Consider the following 20,969-nt stretch of genomic DNA (forward strand, 5'->3'; position numbering starts at 1 on the left):
GTTCCCCAGGACCAAAGTCCACCACTCTAACCACTAGGCCACTCCTCCACTTTGTTTTTCTCTCCTTTTTTTTCTTATAAGGAATATGTAACTTTCTTTTATTTTTGGTTTTTAAAGGATTGTTGTAAATTTATTTATTGTCTCAAACTTTTATTTGAAGATCTTAAACCTGTACTGCAATTTATAGGGTCTGGAAGCAGGTCGATGTGCTAATAAGCTGTAAATAGCAGCCTTCAGGTGTCCTTGTAAGTGTGTCAGATTTGATCTTGCATGGAGTTCCCCTGCAAGATCTGTCGGCGGTACACAATTGACTGAGCCAACCACGCATTGGTTCAAGCAAATGGCTGACTGTGATTGGTGGTGCAGAGGCTGTGGGAGCCAAGGCCTCAGCAACGTGGCAGACTCCTCCTGCACCTGAAGCAATGGGGAGGTCGGAGTGTAGTTTTCCCACTAGGGCTTACGAGACGCTGGAGTTGAGTTTCTGAAAGTGTGTAGGGCGGGTGCACAGTGCTGGGGAGACTGGAGCTGCAGCTGTGTAAGGACTGGAAAAAGTGACTGTGGCTCTGCTAAGTATCAAGTGGGGCACCTCTGTCTATGAGTGCACCTCATATTGGCTCGGTGAAGCCCTAAGACAAGCAAGTTCTTCAGTCAAAGAAAAGGGGGGGGGGGCTGAATCTCCTGGTAGAAGCAGGGCTGACATCCAGTCTCCTGTGCGTCTTCCTACTGGGAGCCAGGATACGTCCCAAACTGTTTTCTGAAGGGGCCAATAAGGAAGGGGAACTTCATCTTTTCCTCCCAGTCAGATTCCTTCTTGGAAGATCCCTTCTATTCTCTTTTACATCCTTGGCTGTTGCGAGAATAAGGCAACGTAGCAAGGATACTTAGAGGCGTATTTTTAAAGCACTTAGACTTAAAAAGTGTTTTGACATCTCAAGTGACTGACAACTGTCTTTTATCATTGTTCTGACAGAATCAAGCTTTCTATCTTCCAATGATAAAAGACAGTTGTCAGTCACTTGAGATGTCAAGTGCCCAGATCCTTCCAAATTTTGAGATGTCTTGCTTTCCATTAATATGTTCTAATATGGTACAGTAGTCTTTAAAGCTCAAAAACAGAAATCCCAGAGCAATTACATTTTTCAATGCTTTGAAACTGCCCAATCATAAATCCGCTAAAGAGCCAAAAAACATTTTGGGGGGATCATTCAGAGGTGGCAAGCATAGAATTCTCTTATGCAACAGAGTACAATGCTCACCATATATCTTCATTAGTCTATTTTTAAACTTTTATATATCATTACCATAATTATAAAAAAGTATAAATTATACAACAAATAAATAATTATGGAGCATTCTATGGCTGCCACCTCTGAATGATCCAAAAAAGTTTTTTGGCTCTTTAACAGATTTCTGATTGTGAATTTTTGAAGCACTGAGGAGCCCTTTTACAGAGTGGCTTACCACTCGCTCTTCTGGTACTACTGCCGGCCCAACACAGCCGCCGGCGGTAGTCCCGCCGCAAGCGCGCCTCATTTCCGGGGGAAAAAGAAAACCCCGGAAATGGCTTGCACGGCAGTAACCCGACGGTAGTTGGGCATTGCCACACGCTGCCCGGTTACCTCCGGGTTAGCGGGGAGCCCTTATCGCCACCTCAATGGAGTGGAGGAGTAGCCTAGTGGTTAGTGCAGTGGACTTTGATCCTGGGGAACTGAGTTTGATTCCCAGTGCAGCACCTTGTGACTCTGGGCAAGACACCTAACCCTCCATTGCCCCTGGTACAAAATAAGTACCTGAATATATGTAAACCACTTTGAATGTAGTTGCAAAAACCTCAGAAAGGCGGTATATCAAGTCCCATTTCCCTTTCCTTTCCTGTCACATGGCCATGTGGTAATAGTTCTCTTACCGCATGGCCATGTGTGCCTGGGGTCTTTTTGCCCACTGTGGTAAAAAGGGCCCTGGCACACAGGAAAAATGGCCCCCGCCACAAGTGCAGGGCCCTTTTTCCTGCAGCTTGGAAAAAGGACCCCTGAAAGATTTAATTGCGCTGGGATTTCTGTGTTGGAGCTTTATGACTTCCCCTGAAATATTTAGATTTTGGAACAATATAAGTAACTGTGGTAGTCTTTAAGGCAACAATTCCAGGGGGAGTCAAGGAGATAATCACCTCAGTCCATACCAATAAGTTGTTGGCAAGTCCCAGAGGGTTGGCTGGCTCATTTGATCAGTGCACGAGTCCTTATTCCCTACCTTCCAGAGGATACTGGTAGGAGAGTGCCCTTTGCCTTGACTGCACCCATTCGACGAGTGTTTCAGTGTGGGTATGCAAGTCTTGAGGTTCAACACTTTAGGTGCAGGAGTTGCGAGAGCTATCGTGGTTTCCTCTTTCCAGTCTGAGACTTGTATTTCTTTCATCAATCAAAACCCCCCCCCATTATATTATTTTTTTCCTAGTGCAAAATTCTATATTTCAATAAATAAATTCTATCTTTATTTGTGCAAAATGTCCAGAAAACAGAGGGTAGGGTTAAATGGCCCTTTTTCTCAGCGGAGGAGGGTGAATAGTGGAATGCCTCAGGGATCTGTACTGGAACCGGTGCTATTTAACATATTCATAAATGATCTGGAAATCAGAATGACGAGCGAGGTGATTAAATTTTGCAGATGACACAAAACTATTCAAAGTTGTCAAAACGCTTGCGGATTGTGAAAAATTGCAGGAAGACCATAGGAAACTGGAAGAATGGGTATCCAAATGGCAGATGAAATTTAATGTGGACAAATGCAAAGTGATGCACATTGGGAAGAATAATCCGAATCATAGCTATCTGATGCTAGGAGTCAGTACTTAAGAAAAAGACCAAGGTGTCATTGTAGACAATAAGTTGAAGTCTTCTGCCCACTGTGCAGCGGCGGTCAAAAAAGCAAACAGGATGCTAGAAATTATTAGGAGAGGGATGCAAAATAAGACGGAAAGCATTATAATGCCTCTGTATCACTCCATGGTGCAACCTCACCTTGAGTATTGAATTTAATTCTGGTCACCGTATCTCAAAAAAAGATATAGTACAAGGTTCAAAGAAGAATGACCAAAATGATAGCGGGGATGGAACTCCTCTCGTATGAGGAAAGGCTAAAGCGGTTAGAGCTCTTCAGCTTGGAAGAGATGGCTGAGGGGAGATATGATTGAGGTCTACAATATCCTGAGTGGTGTGGAGCAGGTGGTCGTGAATCGATTTTTCACTCATTCAAAAAGTACAAAGACCAGGGGACACTCAATGAAACTGCATGGAAGTACTTTTAAAACAAATAGGAGAAAATATTTTTTCAGTCCAACAATAGTTGAGCTCTGGAACTCATTGCCGGAGGATGAGGTAATGGCTGTTAGTGTGTCTGGATTTAAAAAAGGTTTGGACAAGTTCCTGGAGGAACAGTCTATAGTCTGTTATTGAAATGGACATGGAGGAAGGCACTGCTTGCCCTGGGATTGGTAGAATGGAATGGTGCTACTAACTGGGTTTCTGCCAGGTACTTGTGACCCGGATTGGCCACTGCTTGAAGCAGGATACTGAGCTAGATGGACCATTGGTCTGACCCAGTATGGCTGTTCTTATGCTCTTAAGTTCACATTGCATCCAAATGCATGATTATTTCCATAGCAGAGATGAACTCTGTTGGCCGCCTTGTATATTAAATACTGAATGGCTAAGAATTCATCAGAAATATTTCAACACAACATTAAAATCTTTCCACATTGCTAAAAAGTCAGGGCTGGCAGCTGCAGCGAGTTGGCTACAACAGCACCGACTGGTGTTAAATGTTAGTAAGACCATTGCATGTTGGATAATGAGAGGTAGAATGGGATGTCCTACCTTGACCCCTATCCTATTTGGGCAACCTGTTACCCCAGTGTGATAATGGATAGTGCTCTTTATCTTTTGGTAACCACACTTCCTCTATTGCAAAGAAGACATTTTATGTATTACGCCAATTGCACTCAGTCAAGGGATATTTTAATGAGAAAGCATTACAGATATTAGTACATGCATTAGTTATTACCAGATTGGACTATGGTAATATAGTTTACCTTGGTCTGCCCTAAAGTTCAAATTAAAAGGTTGCAAACTTTACAAAATGTTGTGATTAGGATGTTTGGGAATTTTCGTACGTTTGAGCAGGTCACTCCCTTATTCATTAAATATCATTGGTTGCCCGATCCTTATAGGAGTAGGTTTAAAGCACTTTAGGCCTCTTTTACAAAGCCGCACTACCGATTCCTGGTGCGGCAAATGAGAGGAAGCCCATTCACTTCCTATGGGCTTCCTCTCATTTGCCACGCAGGAATCGCTAGCACGGTTTTGTAAAAGAAGCCCTTTGTCTGGCCCATAAGGCTAGAGCCTCAGTATTTGTGATCATGAGCCTCAATTTAAGTACTGCCATACTGGGACAGACTGAAGGTCCATCAAGCCCAGCATCCTCTTTCCAACAGTGGCCAATCTAGGATGCAAGTACCTGCCAAGATCCCCAAAAAAGTACAATACATTTTAAGCTGCTTATCCTAGAAATAAGCAATGGATTTTCCCCAAGCCCATTTTAACAATAGTCTATGGATTTTTCCTTTAGGAAGTCATCCAAGCCTTTTCTAAACCCGGCTGAGCTTACTGCTTTTACTACATTCTCTGGCAACTAATTCCAGAATTTAACTACACATTGAGTGAAGAAATATTTTCACCAATTCATTTTAAATTTACTACTTTGTAGCTTCACTGCGTGCCCCCTAGTCCTAATATTTTTGGAAGAGTAAACAATCGATTCACGTCTACCCGTTCCACTCCACTCATTATTTTATAGACCTCTATCATATTGTCACGTTTTCACAACAGGAAACTGGGTTGTGAGCCCTTGGGCCACTGCCGAGGAGCGGCAGTGGCAGGCAAAACCACCCCACACCGGAGACTAGGCAAATCTCAGGCACGCAGTTAGGCTTCACCTGCACTTGGCCACTTTTCACCCAGAGTTGAGCTCTGGGCTTCAGGTGGCCGGCAGGACTTGCTGGACAGGGCAGGACTGGATAACAGCAAGGCAGCACAGGGACTGAGGGTCAGAGGGGAAAGGGGGGAACATGGGCAGCAAGGCAGGAGACTGGGCAAGGAAGGGAAAGCTAAAGGGCAGAACAGAAAGCTGCAGAACAGCCACTAAATAGGGAACAAACACTGACTAACAAGACACAGAACTAAGAGCTGCAAGCAGCCCCAAAGCCAGAACACAGACAAACAGAAACTAACACAGAACTACAAACAAGAAACCAGACAAGGAAAGCAAGTAAACCCTAAACTAAACTAAACACAGACTAACTAGAAACAGGCAAGAATCTCAGGCAACAACCGGACTAGCAGAAGTGCAACAAGCACCAACATACCAGGGCCTTAGACGCAATGCAAAGGCAGAGAGGTTCCAAATGGCTAATAAGCCCAGCAGGCAGCTGAGACTCAGGTGCAACAATCACCAGGCAACTAAGGGTCGGGCAGCCTGGAAAATCCGGACTGGACTAAGCTGAAATCTGGAACGGGTGACAGCACACCGACAATCTAATACAGCCAGCACATAGAGACAGAGACAGAACTAACTCACAAAGAACAGACAGAAGCCAGCTCAGAAGCTGACCACAGGAAATAAGGTGAGTCTGAGAGGGGTCACGGCCACAGACGTGACACATATTTCCCCTCAGCCGTCTTTTCTCCAAGCTGAAGAGCCCTAGGCGCTTTAGCCTTTCCTCATAGGGATGTCGTCCCATCCTCTTTATCATTTTCGTCACCCTTCTAATTCCACTATATCTTTTTTGAGATGCGGTGACCAGAATGGATTACCCTCTACTAGAGTGCTCCAAATAAATACTTTTGATAACAACATTTTAACAGAAATTAAGTCTGTAAATTTGGGATGATAAGCTCCTTAGGAATTATCCTCTGTGGAGTTATGACATCAGCTATCACTCTGAGTGTGGCGCAAAGTCAGACACTTTTAAAGCACCATGGTTTTTAGTTTCAGTTTTCATTAGCTACAGACCATGCGCATGGAAGCAATTTTGCTTGGAGGTAAAATTTCATTATTTAAATTATATTCTGACTTGGATACCATAAGGTTAGCAGGAGGATGCAGACTTCAAGCTCTGGCAATCCCTAGCGTCCTCACTGGTTCACATTCACACAACTGAACTTCAGTTTTTGGTTTCGGCTTTAGCCAAAAGCGGGCAATGAGTTTCGGCTAAAAGCTTTCAGACAGCTTTATTTATTTCAAATTTCTATTCTGCACAATCTTGTGTTCTTGGTGGATTACAAACAGGCTTATTTTCAAAAGAGAAGGATGCCCACCTTTCGACACAAATCAGGTGTCCCCAACTGCTTTCCGTCGCGGGGCCGACCAAAGTTCCCAGGGGTGTGTCGGAGGCGGGACTTGGGTGTGCCTAACACATGGGCGTCCTCGACCCATAATGGAAAAAAAAGGGCGTCCTTGACGAGCATTTGAACGACTTTACCTGGTCCTGTTTTTCTTACGACCAAGGCACAAAAAGTGCCCAAACTGACCAGATGACCACCGGAGGGAATCAGGGATGACCTCCCCTTACTCCCCCAGTGGTCACTAACCCCCTCCCACCCGCAAAAAATAACTTTAAAAATATATTGTGCCAGCCTCAAATGTTATACTCAGGTACATCGCAGCAGTATGCAGGTCCCTGGAGCAGTTTTAGTGGGTGCAGTGCACTTCAGGCAGGCAGACCCAGGCCCATCCCCCCCTACCTGTTACACTTGTGGTGGTGAATGTGAGCCCTCCAAAACCCACCACAAACCCACTGTACCCACATCTAGGTGCCTCCCCTTCACCCTTAAGGGCTATGGTAGTGGTGTACAGTTGTGGGGAGTGGGTTTTGGGGGGGCTCAGCACACAAGGTAAGGGAGCTATGTACCTGGGAGAAATTTGTGAAGTCCACTGCACTGCCCCCTAGGGTGCCTGGTTGATGTCCTGGCATGTCAGGGGGACCAGTGCATTACGAATTCTGGCTCCTCCCACAACCAAAGGGCTTGCATTTGGTCGTTTCTGAGATGGGCATCCTTAGTTTCCATTATCGCCAAAAATCAGAAACGACCAAGTCTAAGGACGACCATCTCTAGGGACGACCTAAATGTCAAGACTTGGGCGTCCCCGACTGTATTATCGAAACGAAAGATGGACGCCCATCTTGTTTCCATAATACAGGTTTCCCCACCCCTTCGCGAGGACGTCCTCAGGAAAACTTGGGCGCCCCTTTCAATTATGCCCCTCAAAGTTACACACACAGTAATAAAATACATCACAAACCTCAGATCAAAAAACAAAATCATAAATAACAAAAATTGGTGGCAGTTTCAGTCAGCCTCTATCCCTGGTATCTCTAACCACAGCCTATACATTTATAGACACGGTGTAGACTGGTAACAAGTGGTACTTAGTGCTCAGATAAGCATCACCAGTAGCCACTCACCTTTTCTTCTGATTCTTCAGCTTCAGTTGCTTCAAGGGCGTCTGCCTGTGTGATTGGTTGCAAATCATCAAGGCTCAAGATATTCATCTTAAAATCTAGGCAGAATAAAAAGAAAAATGCTAACCTGAAATCACAAAAACACATAGGATACAGCTGTGTACTAAACTAATCTTTGGAAGTGGTAGAGAAAGTTTCCTTTCTACCACTGTTCATTCTCTACTAAATATTTTGCTATCTCCCAGCCATCATGGAACTGTGTATTATTATTCTTAAAATTCATTGGTAAGAAGTTAGTTCTAAGAACAGGAAGAAGATGGTACAATACTTCTACAATGTTTAAAATTATAATGAAGCAGAATAATGACCGGTTGACTTGGGGATGCCTGGGATGTGGAGAGCAAGATGTCACATTATCCACTGATTTCATTGGCTACTTTACCATTTTAAGTAGCGGGTCAAGTTATTCTTGCTTCAGTGACATTGTACATACATGAAAACTGTCCCTGGTGTTTGTAATTTTATAAAATATGTAGTTAACTGGATTCTTAGTAAAAATAGAAGCTTAATCAGGCACCAAGCAAACAGATGCATACGTAGAAATCCAAACAAAATCATTCTAACTCTTCACATATGGCATGCTCGGATCAGGTTACACCAGCTAGACTAAGATTATAAAGTCTGATTTGTAGGGGTGGGCAGCAATTAAAAATTTTAATTGTGCTTATTTGCAACATGCACCCAGCCTTCATCCAGATTCTCTTCCCCTCCTCCCGCTTTTATCTCCACAGCAGGGCTCCTTTTCATCTTCCTCAGCGTTCCTCATCTCCCCCTGCACGGCCGGGCTTTGCAGATTTTTGAGCCGCGAGGTGCAGGAAGTTGGGGGAAGTCTCGCGGTTTCAAGTCACGCGAGACTTCCCCTAACTTCATGCACTGCAGTGGCTCAAACGTCTGTAGAGTCTGACCATGCAGGGAGAGATAAGGAGCACCGAGGAAGGAGAAAAAGCGCCCTGCTGTAGAAGTAAGAGTGGGTTGTGGGTCAGTGTTAAAAAAAAAAAATCAAGCCACATTAAAATGCAAGACCGGCTTTAAAGTATTAACACGTTAATAGCTTTAACACTGCGTTAATTGCCCACCCCTAGTAATTTGTAAAATACAGTTTATGACTCTTTCCTGAGCTCAGAAGAACAACCCACCATTTGAGTTTTCACTGTCCAAGTCTTCTGTCATCGAAGCTTTGGAAAAGAGGTCATCTAAGGATTTGATCTTATTCTGTTGAGACGAGGATCCCCCGTTTCGCCCTCCTGGTTTCATCCTGGGTGAAGAGGCACTGGTCAGCGAGCTTCTCACTGATGGGGAGGGGGATCTGGAAGCAAATGAATGTGCTCTCCAAGAACGCCGCGGACTGCCCCGGCTGGGGGGCGAAGGACTTCTGGAATTGACTCTGGAAGTGGCCCTGGGCAAAGACCCCAAGCTCAGTACAGATGTGCTCTTATACACAGTGCGATGAGGAGATCCTCTGCTCGGGGGAGACGGTGTCTGTGGTATATTCTTAGTCTGATTGTTTATGAATGACTTGGAAACAAAACAGAAAAAGATACAATTTAAATGTTCTTCCTTCTGGTTGTTGAGTCTTTTCCTAGTTCCTACCACTTGACAGTTGTCAGATGGCGCCAGTGCCTGTATTGCTGACAAATTTACCAGCCTTTAATCGAAATACCCACAGGGACCCACTACTGTCTCGTGGTTACAGGATGGAGATGCGACTCCCAGACTCGCATCCCCATCTCCTGCTGCTTGACCTTGATGTGTTTCCCCAAATTATTAATCAAAGAAGTATATTATGAGTGATATGGCCACTAAATGATCATCCATGGTGTTTATAGAAATCTCATCTTATGCTGACCAGAAATCTGAATTGATTACAAAAAATCCTTTTCAGGGCTAGACGTTATACTTAGATCTAAGGAACCTATTTTAGTTACAAGGGGTACTAAACATTTTCACCAGAAAAAGAAAACGAGAAAACCTTCACCACATCAGGCCCCACAATCTGACTGTACTAGAACATTTCTGTTCCTATTTGCAAATCCTACATTATATATAGAATATAATATTGATATTCAGTGTGGTTTAAGGGGGCAGAAGAGGCTCTTGCCCACTTAAAGCACTTAACCAGGTAGTGCCCCTGAATATCAGTTCTAACCACATAAATCAAACACAGCCAGCACAAGGGCAGAATCGGGGAGCAGACAGGAGGTATATGGCCGCCACTGCCTGCACAGCTAACTGGGCAAGTTGGACCGTATAAATAGAAGTCCTAATTTTGCCCGGTTGGTTATGAAGTTCCAGCACTAAACATCAGCCAGCACTTGTATAACTTCTGGGCAGTGGCCTGATAATTCCTGTGCTCTCTCATCCCTCCCTCCCTCCCTCACCCCCCCTCACCCAAAAAAGAGGTGAATCTCCTCCCAGACTTCACCAACAGTAGCAGAATCCCACTTGGAACCCGTGACAATAGCAGCCCCACTTCCAGAAGCACCCCACCACCCTTCATCACCTGTAGGCCCCTCAAAGGCTTACCTTACAATCCCTGGTGGTCTAGGACAGGCAGGAATGATCCTCAGTCATTCCTGCCCTTGCCAGTTCTGACCACGGTTTGCCACAACCACTAGGAGGTCACAGTAGTTGTTTTAAGGCCAGAGTGGGCATGGGCAGAAGTGACTAGAGATCACTCCTACCTACACTGCCCCCTTAGACCATCAGGGATCGTAAGGTAGGACCTGGGGGACCTACGAGGGGAGAGGGTGCCTGGGCTGAATAAGGGCATAATGCACAAAACTTACCGTGTTGTTAATTTATGCTTTAGACTGGTTGAAGCCAGTCTAAAGCAAACGTTATTTAGCCAGTAATTCACAAAGGGGTTTTTAAAACCCCTATGCAAATGCATTACAAAGAGCTCATTAGTATTAAAATGAGCATTCCAAGTAATGCACAGACAGTAATGTGCAGGGAGCGCTTACCTCATTATGGGCAGCAGTCTGATTGCAATGTATAGTAGTGCAGGAAGTCTGCCACCCATAACGAGGAAGGTGCTCAATTGCACAAACTCCCCCAGAACCTTTTGGCATCCCTACTGGTCCAGTGGACCGCCTCCTGACCCCCTCACCGCACCTCCCAACCCCCAGCGCAAAATGCCCCTGGTGGTCTAGTGGACCCCGATCCCCGGCCAACAAAAAAATCCCTGGTGGTCCCAGTGGACTCTGACCCCTCCATACCCCCTCCCGGCTCCTTCCCGTGCCTCCCAACCCCCACATAAAAATCCCTGCCAATCTCCCACATCCCTTCCTAAACCCCCCCCCCAAGCAAGAATCACAAACCTCGAACCCCTCCCAGTCCCCCAAAGCAAGAATGGCCCTGGTGTTCTAGTGACTCTGAGCTCCCCACGCACCCCCTTCCTGACACTTCCACCAAAAGCAACAATGGCCCTGGTGGCCTAGTGACCTCCCCCCCACCACTGAAAACCTGGTGTAAATGCCCACACCTAAATGTATGCGCGTTCTATAACAACGCGCATAAACATGATCAACATCCCTGACATGCCTACACTCCTCCCATGGCCATGCCCACTTTTCAGCTACACGTGTTGGAATTTACCCGCACCTCTTTTTAAGATATGCCTAAAAAGAAGCATAAATAAATTCCAATTATTGCCAATTAGCGATAATTGGGTATTGGCCAATTATTGTGACTAATTGGTTCATTACTCAATTGAGTAGTGCGTGTAAATTGGCCGTGTTCATAATGTAATGCATGCTACTCACCGCGTCTCATATAGAATCTGGCCCTTAGCACACACTAACAGCTAGATTCTACATATGCTGCCTAAACAACCCCCCCCCATAACTTAAAGTTATACTCAGTTTATAGAATAGTATTCACGCCTGGGAATCGCATCTAAGCATTTGCACCAACTGAAATGCGGTGCACATCCTCGCGCCTACAGTAGGTGCATATCCACCTTACTCTACAACTACTCAAGTAAATTCTAGGAACACTCCTGATCTACCCATGACCCTCCCATTTCCACGCCCCCTTTTTGGACTTGGGCAGATCCAGCCTAAATTCACACATGTAACTGCTAATTAAATCCAATTCGTGCTGCCAGTTAGGATGCCAATTAGTACTAATTGTCTCATTATTCAATTAAGTTGCATGTGCAACTCAAAGCCATATATAGAATCCAGGGGTAAGTTCAGTTCGGTGATTGCAGCATAAAGCATGTTGCCATTCAAAAGGATTGAGATTCTGGTATCACTTACTCCCCAATCCATGCTGTCAGTTTTGTCAGGCCCTTTCATCTAGTTCTCTTAAACTGGACACGACTGTACTGTACTTAATTCTCATTTTTTTTCCATCTTTGGTTTGAGCTACCTCTTGGTAATATCTCCTGGTTTTCTCTGTTCCTATTATTTTCCTTTGTTTAATATGACATTGTAAATAGTATAACAGAGAGAGGGAGCAAAGCACAGCAAAAGCCAACATATCATGTTTCAAAAATTGTTTGTTTTTATGTTTAATATAGACCCCTGACGCAGGCGCTGGGCGCTGAAACACGGACCGTGTCGGGTCCATTTAAGTATTGTAAATAGTATACCATGCCAAACTTTGTATTGTTTTTGAATATTTTTACTGCTGTAATTGTCTATTGCTCATGCTTGATCTATTCTTACTGTACACTAACTTGAGTGAATTCTTTCACAAAGGCGGTAAATAAATCCTAATAAATAAATAAATGTTTGTAGTATCATCCCATCTCTCCCTTTCCAGAGTGTGGTTAAGATGATACATAAACAGCAGTTACACAACAATTTTTGAGACCCTGAGGAAATTCCTTACTTTTAATCCAAAAACTGTAAATAAATTTCTCTCTGTCATATATTTTAGATCAATGCATTAATCAGTAACACTCATGGATGGACAGAAGGATTCCTCCGTGGGAGAGTCCAAAGTAGCATGGAGACAAAGGGTGAAGCGAGTATGGATTTTAGTGTATGAAGAACATAAAATCTGTTTACCTCCATTTCAGGTTTCACTGGTGACGGCAGCTTCCACCACTTCTGATCTTCATCAGAAAACGCCATGGAACTTTCTATTAGCTTCCTTATCTCTTCATCCTCACTCTCCAACGTGATCTGTACCTGCTTCGTTTCTGCTGTTGCCTTCTCCTTTGTCTGGATGCCCTTTTTCTCTCCCCACTCCTGGTTTGTACCAGAGGCCAGCTTTTCGTTGCTGTATGTCTTCTTCTTTATGAACCTGTTGCCTCGTGTGTTCAGCTCATTGCTGGACTTGACTGAGAAAGGCCTTTCGTCCGAGGTCCTGAGATCCGAGTCGGTGTCGGAGAGCTGCGGCCCCAGCTTTCGGTTCATGATCTTACTCTCGATTTCCGCCAGTTTCCTCAGGGCTACACTTGACCTTGCCTTTGAGGAACTGTGTTGAGCAACAGGTTGCTTCTCTTCTTGTACAATCATGCTACCCGCTATGGACACTGGTTTTTCAGTCACAGTTTGCTTCTTCTTCAAAAACCTACTGTGACCAGGAGAGGCTTGCCCTACATTTTCAGTTTCCTTGACTTCTTGTTTAAGATTTTCATTTCTTTTGATTTTTTCAGTTTCTGAATCATCTACTGAAAGATCACTGAGGTCACTCAACCCAGGAATGGATATTTTGTTCTGCTTTAATGCACTGGTTTTCTTATTAAGTGTGTTCATGTACTCCTGTGAATTGATATAAACCGTTTAAAATGACATCTTCACATCCATGAGAAGTATTTTAAAATGAGAAAAATCATTTGTAATATCAATTGTCAAGAGCTGTTTGGAAATGAATAAGACCCTTGAGAAATTAAGATAAAACTTTTAAAAACTGAATCAATACAATTTTAAGAACTGGTTATTTAATCACTTCAGGCCTTCTGTTGGGGATCATTATTGGCTGGTAGCATTTTAAATGAAAGTGGGTACGTTTGATATATTTTATATTTGTTATACCACTTTTGTGTTTAGGAATAGTGGCTTATTAAATTCTCATAAACACCTCTGACGTAGGTGTAAATTATTGCTGGAGCTTAAACACTAGGAGCCAAACACCCTCCAGTTTCAGTATGTTAATACCTGGTTTAGGATTAGACCCTGTAGGGCCAATATTCAGACTGCGGGAGGCAGCCCAGCTAACTCCTGCGTTCGGCGGTGAAACCGGATATTCAATGCCGGTCCATTCCCAGTGACCCGCATTGAATATTGTTTATTTTTGACCGGTTTAAACTTAACATGCCAAGCCAATATTCAGCGCTGACCGGTTAAGTTTAAACCAGCCAAAGACAGACTTGCTATGTGGCCACCAACGTTAGCAATGCACTGAATATTTGTGCATAGCCGGTTAAGCGCTATTTAACCGGCCAAGAGCCAATCCTGGCAGGTTAAATAGCGCTGAATAATTGGGGGATACCTAGCATACATACAGATGGCTGATGTTTGGGAAAAATTGCACCCCTGGACCACCCACTTATCTGAGTGTCTAAAAAACAGCCAACCAGGTGTAAAGTGGAAAGCATCTGAAAATGTGCCATCAGATGCAAATTCTAGAAGTTAATCAATCATGCAACATTTTGAAAACTTAGCCCAATAACTCCACAGAGGTGCCATAAACACCTGGGATTGAGGCAGAATCAAACTGTCTGATTATCATAAATATGGAGCCTCAGCAAAGGTTCCATTTTTTTTTCTTGGTTTCTCTTTGTATTTTGCTCAGATGTGTCCAAATGTTTTGGTAGCTATGACAATCTATCTTTGCATGAAGCTGATTTGAGCCTGACCTGCAGCTCATCTGTAGAATCCTTGGGGCCTGTAGGAACTCTTTGACCGGACAGCTGAGCTTGTGCTCGGGCTAGAGCTGCACTTCTGATTCCACTTCGATGCATTTTTGCTACTGCAAAACAAAACTAAATGATTAGAAAAATGTGAAACCAGTTAAACAATAAAAAAAATGCTCAACAGAAATCATGCAAAATAATAGAGATGAACACTGTGCTTATTCTTAGACAAGTTCCCTCAAAATCTGGAATCTGCTACCCATATTGACAGTTGGGGGGAGGGGTATGCAGAGCATTATATCATGGGAAATGGAAGAGATTTCTTCAAATCTTGCCATTTAACTTGAATTAAAGACAGTCCTGCTCCGATAGTCAAAGCTATTTAACCAGACAGAAATGGCCACAGACTGGTTAAATAACATTTTGGCGCCTAACGGGAAAAGGACCTTCAGTAAAAATGAAACCAGCGCCCATACTATAATGATTTATTTATAACCTAACTTACAACCAAGCAGAATCCTGTTTCCAACAGTGGCCAATCCAGTTCACCAGTACCTGTCAGGATCCCAAAAGGTAGCTACTTACCCCCATAGATAAACCTGAGGAAACTCACTGCTTATCTTAATAACATTCTATTGACTAGAAACTTGTCCAAACCTTTTTAAACTCAGCTAGGCTAACTGCTTTTGCCAAATACTCTGACCATGAACTGCAAAACTTAACTATGCATTGGGGGGGGGTGTCTTTTACAAAGGCACGGTAGCGTTTTTAGCGTGCACTAAATACTAGAAACGCCCATAGAAATATATGAGCGTCTCTAACGTTTAGCGCACGTTTATTTTTAGCATGCACCTAAAACGCTAGCACGCCTTTGTGAAAGGACCCCTGAGTAAAAAAAATGTTTTCTCCTCTTTGTTTTAAAGTATTACTATGTAACTTCATGGCATATTATCTAGTCTTTGAACTTTTTGAAAGTGTAAACAACTGATTTGTGTTTACCCGTTCCACTCTACTCAGGATTTTATAGTCCTCGGTCACGTTTCCCTTCAGCCGTGTTTTCTCCAAGCTGAACAGCCCTAACCTCTTTAGCTTCTCCTTAGGGGCAATGTCTCCAAATGGGTTATTTTTGTGCAGGACAGTAATTAACCTGACTCTTAAGCCAGGGTATGTGTAGTCTCATACAAGAGTCATTCCATCCCCTTTACCATTTTGGTCACCTTTCTCTGTACCTCTTCAGAGATGCAGCAACCAGAACTGCACATATTGCGGTCAATATTCAAAGCTATTTAACCAGCTAGAAACCGCTCCTGATGAGTTCAAGCACTTTAGTGCTGATATCACCACACACCGCTAAACTGAAAGCCGGCTATTTTGTGGGCGGTCCAGGGGTGGAGTCAACATTCAACTGCCTAAGTTAAGCGGCCAAACTGGACCGCATCAGTCAGTCCTATCTTTGGGGCCCTTTTACTAAAGCTCAGCACATGCTAAATACTAAGAAACCCATAGGTATAAAATGGGATTCTTAGCATTTAGTGAGTGCTAAGCTATAAGAAAACTAACAACTTATAGCAGCAGCTTCAGAGAGCATTTTCCATCTCACAGATAGGCTGCAGAGAATACCTTCTCCTGCTTTAGACTTAGCCTGGCCTCAGAATGACATCCTATAGTATATCTCCTATCAAACTGAGCTCTCTTTTTCATCAAGCACTGCCATTTCCTCCCCTCACCCTCCCCACTGACAGTTTGAACTTCGTGGGTGTGGCTTGGATCTCTTTCAGGGAGAGAAAACTAACAACTTATAGCAGCAGCTTCAGAGAGCATTTTCCATCTCACAGATAGGCTGCAGAGAATACCTTCTCCTGCTTCCACCCACCCTACCCCTCTACCCACCCACCCCTAGAGTGACATGTCTTATATAACCTCCCTATCAACCCACTCATTACTTTACCTCACCCATTTCTATTCTTCTATCACCTTCTCCCACTACTCCAACCAGAGTTACACCTAATCACACTGACCACCCTTCAACATCTTCTGTCCTTCTGTGACTGTTCTCTTGTGCTTGACTGCTTAAATATTTTAAATTTAAATGCTTTACTTTTTGTCTATTAGATTGTAAGCTCTTTGAGCAGGGACTGTCTTTCTTCTGTGTTTGTACAGCGCTGCGTACACTTTGTAGCGCTCTAGAAATGTTAAATAGTAGTAGTAGTATAAGTTGAGAGGGGTTTCTCACATGCAATGTTTTCTTTTTGCAATGTATCGTTTTTTTGTATTTGGAATCACTCCTGATAAAGCGATGCTGTATCATGGAGGGTTGGAAGGGGGGGACAATGGAAAATGTGATAACAAATCTCATTACATTGACTGTGTATAAGTTTGGTGAATCCAGCACTTTGTACAGCTGGATTTACAGATGTATATGTTGCTACGAAGTCATCAATAAAAAACGTTGGAATATAAAAGACCCTTTTATGCAGCGTCGCTTAGGCAGTTGAATGCTGACTCCACCCCTGGACCTCACACAAAACAGCCAGCAAATACGGCATAATAAACCCACTTAGTCCAATACCACCATTTTCCATACAATGTTAGAAGGAAATTACTGTTTTATTTTTATGAAAAAAACGGAGAGGGTTTTACTGTCTATTCCCCTTTTAATTTGAGACTCAAATCATAGGTCTCTGCATTTCAGAGCTGCCAAAGTGAATCAATTTTAAAGATATTTTTCAGACTACGGCATCAAATACTGAAACAATTCCCTTCTGCTCCCCCATGTCCTTCCAGTAAAATAACATTTTAATTCTTGTGACTACAGGGCTGAAGGAGAAGGGAAAAACACAGCTATTGCCTACCATTGATCCAGCCCAGCTGGCACAGAAACCTTTAATAAAAACTTAAAACAATTTTCCAATCTTTGTCTGTAGTTTAATCTTCATCCTCTGTCTCTACTTGTTCTTGGTTTTCTCTCTGTCCTTATGTTCCTTCTTTTAAGGATTCTATTCTAGTCTTCCTCCTATGTCATCATCATTTCTCTCTCCTCCATTTATATTTGCCTTTCCACGGTTTCTCTCCTCTCACTTTCTTCTAGTCTTACTCCCTCCTCCACTTCTCACCCTTTTCTCACCTTCATGTCTGCTCTGTCCACCATGACCCCCACTTTCCCTCAGCCGCTGGTGATAAGGTCGCAGACCCAAAATGGATGCACGGAAATTTTGATTTTGCCGCACATCCATTTTCCGCAAAAATAACAAAAAGGTCTTTTTTACAAGCACGCTGAAAAATGGATCAGCAAGCGCCCAAAACCTGCGCCTACACTACAGCAAGCCATTTTTCATTGCACCTTAGTAAAAGAACTCCAAAGTGACTTGCCTAAGGTCACAAGGAGTATCCTTCAGAGAAGCGGGATTTCCCTGGTTTTCAGCCCAATGCTCTCATCACCTGTCATTGTCAAGAGCAAGGGAGATGCTTTAACTGACTGAGGAATAATGTAAAGAAATATTTCTTTATGGAAAGGGCAGTGGGTGGAACACCCTCCCAGTACAGGCAGACTGTATGGGCACCCAAGAAACATGGAGCAGGTACAGAGGATCTCTGGAGGAGAGGAACGGACAGTGGAGGTATTGGTGATGGACAGATTGCATCAGCAGCATATAGTGTTTATCTACCCTCGTTCTATGTTTCTATGGACTAAACTTACCCCCAAGCCTTCATCTGCATCACACGTTTGACAACTACTGCATCGGATCAGATAGGACGAGTTCAGCAACCGCACTACCCATCGCTCTAGTCTAGCAGGCGATGTTGAAAGACCTTCAGGCTAGGCCTGCCAAATTGGGTAAGTTTAGAACGCGTCACAAACAGCAGCAAAAACTTTAACCAGACTCCCGAGAGGGGAGGAGGAAAGGAGCAGGAATTTGGTAATTCAAGCCTCATTTCAAAATTATAGCCCTTTCTCTAACACAAGCGAGGTTTGGAACGCATAAGTTTACTGTAGGGAACGCAAGCAGTTTCCTCCTGGCAACAGCGTTGGGCGTCCTGGATGCCGATTGGCCTGGAAGAATAGCCAATGCGTGCTCGCTCTTGGTCAGCGGGAGCGGGGTTGGCGGGAACGGGTAGTAGTAGAGACCAGTGTTGTTGAAGTGTGGTCGTGCTGGTGCAGGAGGAAACGTGAGGATCGGAGCCATGTGGTTCCTGAAGCTCCTGTTCCTAGGCCCCTGTGTTCCTCTCGCCTTAGTGTCGGCAAACCCTACTGTGTACTTTAAAGAGCAGTTTATTGATGGAGGTAAAGGAAGAAAAAAAAAAAGGATCTCGTGATGTTATTATTTATTTTTACTGATGCAGACTTCGGGCCCCTCCCCGGTATTCAGTACATTGAAGTTTTATTTTTCAGTGTTTTCCAGCAAAAGGAAAAACAAAATCAACCTACCCATGTCAGTGTAGCCTTAAGAATTAAAAAAAGAAAACAAATATCTATCCCGAGCTGAAAATATCTCTGAAATTTCTGCAGAATAAAACGAAGAAGGACTTGCCTCACCTCCCGATTTTGATAAATGGGAAATATATCACTGGAAGATTCCCTGAGGACTTCCTTGTCCATATGTATTTCAGGCCCTAAATACAACAAATTACCAGCACACAGATTACAGGACAGTATGTTTGATATCACATCTAAGATGCATGCTTTTTGCAGGTCAGAAACAGGCATTTTCGATATGACATCTAAAGCTGATTTTTGGACATTCTAGTAGCAAACCAGACAAATATCCAACTTTTTGTTTTGAAAATAGACATTTACTAGATGTTTCTGTGTTCAGTAGTCTATCGTTTTAGACTGTTAAAAAAAATCCAAGGGAAAATGAATAAAAACAAGACTTTACGATGTATAGTAGACAAGCCACACATACATCCCAATAGAGCAGGGCACCTTGCAGTAGACTTCACATAAAAAGTCCCAGGTATAAATCTCACAGTTAACACCCTATATTGTATGGTGAGCCATCCAAAAACCTGTACACCACTACAATAGCTCTTACGTCTGTAGGTGTCACCTATATGAGTACAGTAGGTTTTTGATGGGTTTGGAAGGCTCACAGTTTCCACCACAAGTACAGTAAGAGTGGGATATGAACCTGGGTCCCCTTCTCTATAGTGCACTACACCAACCACTAGGCTACTCCAGGCACCTGCTTGGCTGCTCCAATAGCTAGGACTGGACATAACATCTGAAGCTGTCATAGAGGCTGGTATGTACTGTACTTTCACATCTTTGGTGGGGGGGGGGGGGGGGGGGTGAGGGGGTCAGTGACCACTAGGGGAGTAAAGGGGAGGGGGTCATGCCGTAATCCTTACAGTACCATTTGGTCATTTAGGGCACCTTTTTGTGGTTAATCATGATTGAAACAGGTCTACACCAAAATGTCTTAACTTTTAGTCCTGGACATTTTTGCTTTGTACCATTATGGCAGAAAAACATCCACGTTTGGGAATGCCCAAACAACTTCTTGTGATATGGATGCACTGCTTACGAACTGCGTCGAAAACTGTCTTAAATGGGTTTTGAAAATAGCGATTTGGACATTTTGACAAAACAAACTGGCCATCTGCTGCTTTGTGTTGCCTTTTGGATGTTTTTCTGTTTTGAAAATTAGCCCTGGAATCATAAATGGGGCACAACTAGCATTTAGAAGAGAGAAACAAAATGTAACTGAGAAACAATTCAAAACTTTTCCTTTGTTTTCTTGATTTTGAAAACAGTTGACAGAGTAAATCACAGCAAATGGTGAAAATAATATTTAGAATTGGTATACCTAAAAGTGAAATAAGGCTAATCATGGGCTCAGATTGTGGCAATCTAAACATCAGCAGGAAATATAAACATGGAAGCAAAAGATGCAGAAGAACAAGGATGCATAATAATCTTAGGGCCTCTTTTATCAAACTTCGCTAGCGGTCCTCAGTGTGAACAAAGCCCATTCACTTTGGGCATCATTGGCATTGCTACGTGGGAACTGCTAGCGCAGTTTGATAAAAGAGGCCCATAGTCCTGTAGTAAATTTTAAATTAATGGTGTAAATTGTACAATTGAAGAGCAAATTTCCAAAACTCACTTGAGTCCATCAGCAGCAGTTTTGAGAAGAATGAAAAAGAAAACCCAAAACTGGTTTGAAGTGTTATTTACAGTATTTTGGGTTAATGTTAAATAAATACAGACTGTGAGGACAGTTAAAGAAGCAAAATTGGAATTTTTGATTAAATATCTTCAGTTTTCTTTTCATTTTTGTATATGAATAGCTGGGAAAAGTGATTAATCAAAACTAGTTAATATTTTACTTCAAAGCCCTTTTACTAAGCTGTGGTAGACCTAATGCGGGCCTACTACGCATAAAAAATTGACACTACTGGCAGTAGTTCTACTCCGGTAAAAAAATATATATATTTATTTTGTCGGAGGAGGAATGTCTGGGGGCAGAGAGGAGGTATTCCTATGTTAATTGGGTAGTACAGGCACATTACTGCATGCTACCTGAGTAGCGCAGGAGCCCTTATCACCTCCTAAATAGGTGGCGGTAAGGGCTCCCGGTA

At 43.3% G+C, this 20,969-nt stretch overlaps 2 protein-coding genes across 5 annotated transcripts in view; one reads left to right on the plus strand and one right to left on the minus strand.

The window, feature by feature from the left end:
• The window catches only part of C11H19orf44 (chromosome 11 C19orf44 homolog), an 84,344-nt gene extending 66,074 nt beyond the window's left edge, over positions 1-18,270 (minus strand). For 3 of the 4 annotated variants that reach the window (XM_030217793.1, XM_030217794.1, XM_030217791.1), the window contains exons 1-5: positions 18,085-18,270; positions 14,391-14,503; positions 12,595-13,293; positions 8,713-9,091; positions 7,520-7,614 (exon numbers count right to left, since the gene is read on the minus strand). In XM_030217793.1, coding sequence (XP_030073653.1) covers positions 7,520-7,614; positions 8,713-9,091; positions 12,595-13,293; positions 14,391-14,495 — 1,278 coding nt within the window. In that variant the 5' untranslated portion in view covers positions 14,496-14,503; positions 18,085-18,270. Of the gene's footprint in view, positions 1-7,519; positions 7,615-8,712; positions 9,092-12,594; positions 13,294-14,390; positions 14,517-18,084 lie in introns of all 4 variants that reach the window. The other variant, XM_030217792.1, reaches the window with a different exon arrangement.
• Positions 18,271-18,569: 299 nt separating this feature from the next.
• Positions 18,570-20,969, plus strand: part of CALR3 (calreticulin 3) — a 171,573-nt gene continuing 169,173 nt past the window's right edge. Inside the window, exon 1 of the mRNA XM_030219931.1 lies at positions 18,570-18,669. Within this exon, the coding sequence (XP_030075791.1) occupies positions 18,570-18,669 (100 nt within the window). The remainder of the gene's footprint in view (positions 18,670-20,969) is intronic.

Source organism: Microcaecilia unicolor, chromosome 11 (assembly GCF_901765095.1).
Source record: "Microcaecilia unicolor chromosome 11, aMicUni1.1, whole genome shotgun sequence".
Lineage (NCBI taxonomy): Eukaryota > Metazoa > Chordata > Amphibia > Gymnophiona > Siphonopidae > Microcaecilia > Microcaecilia unicolor.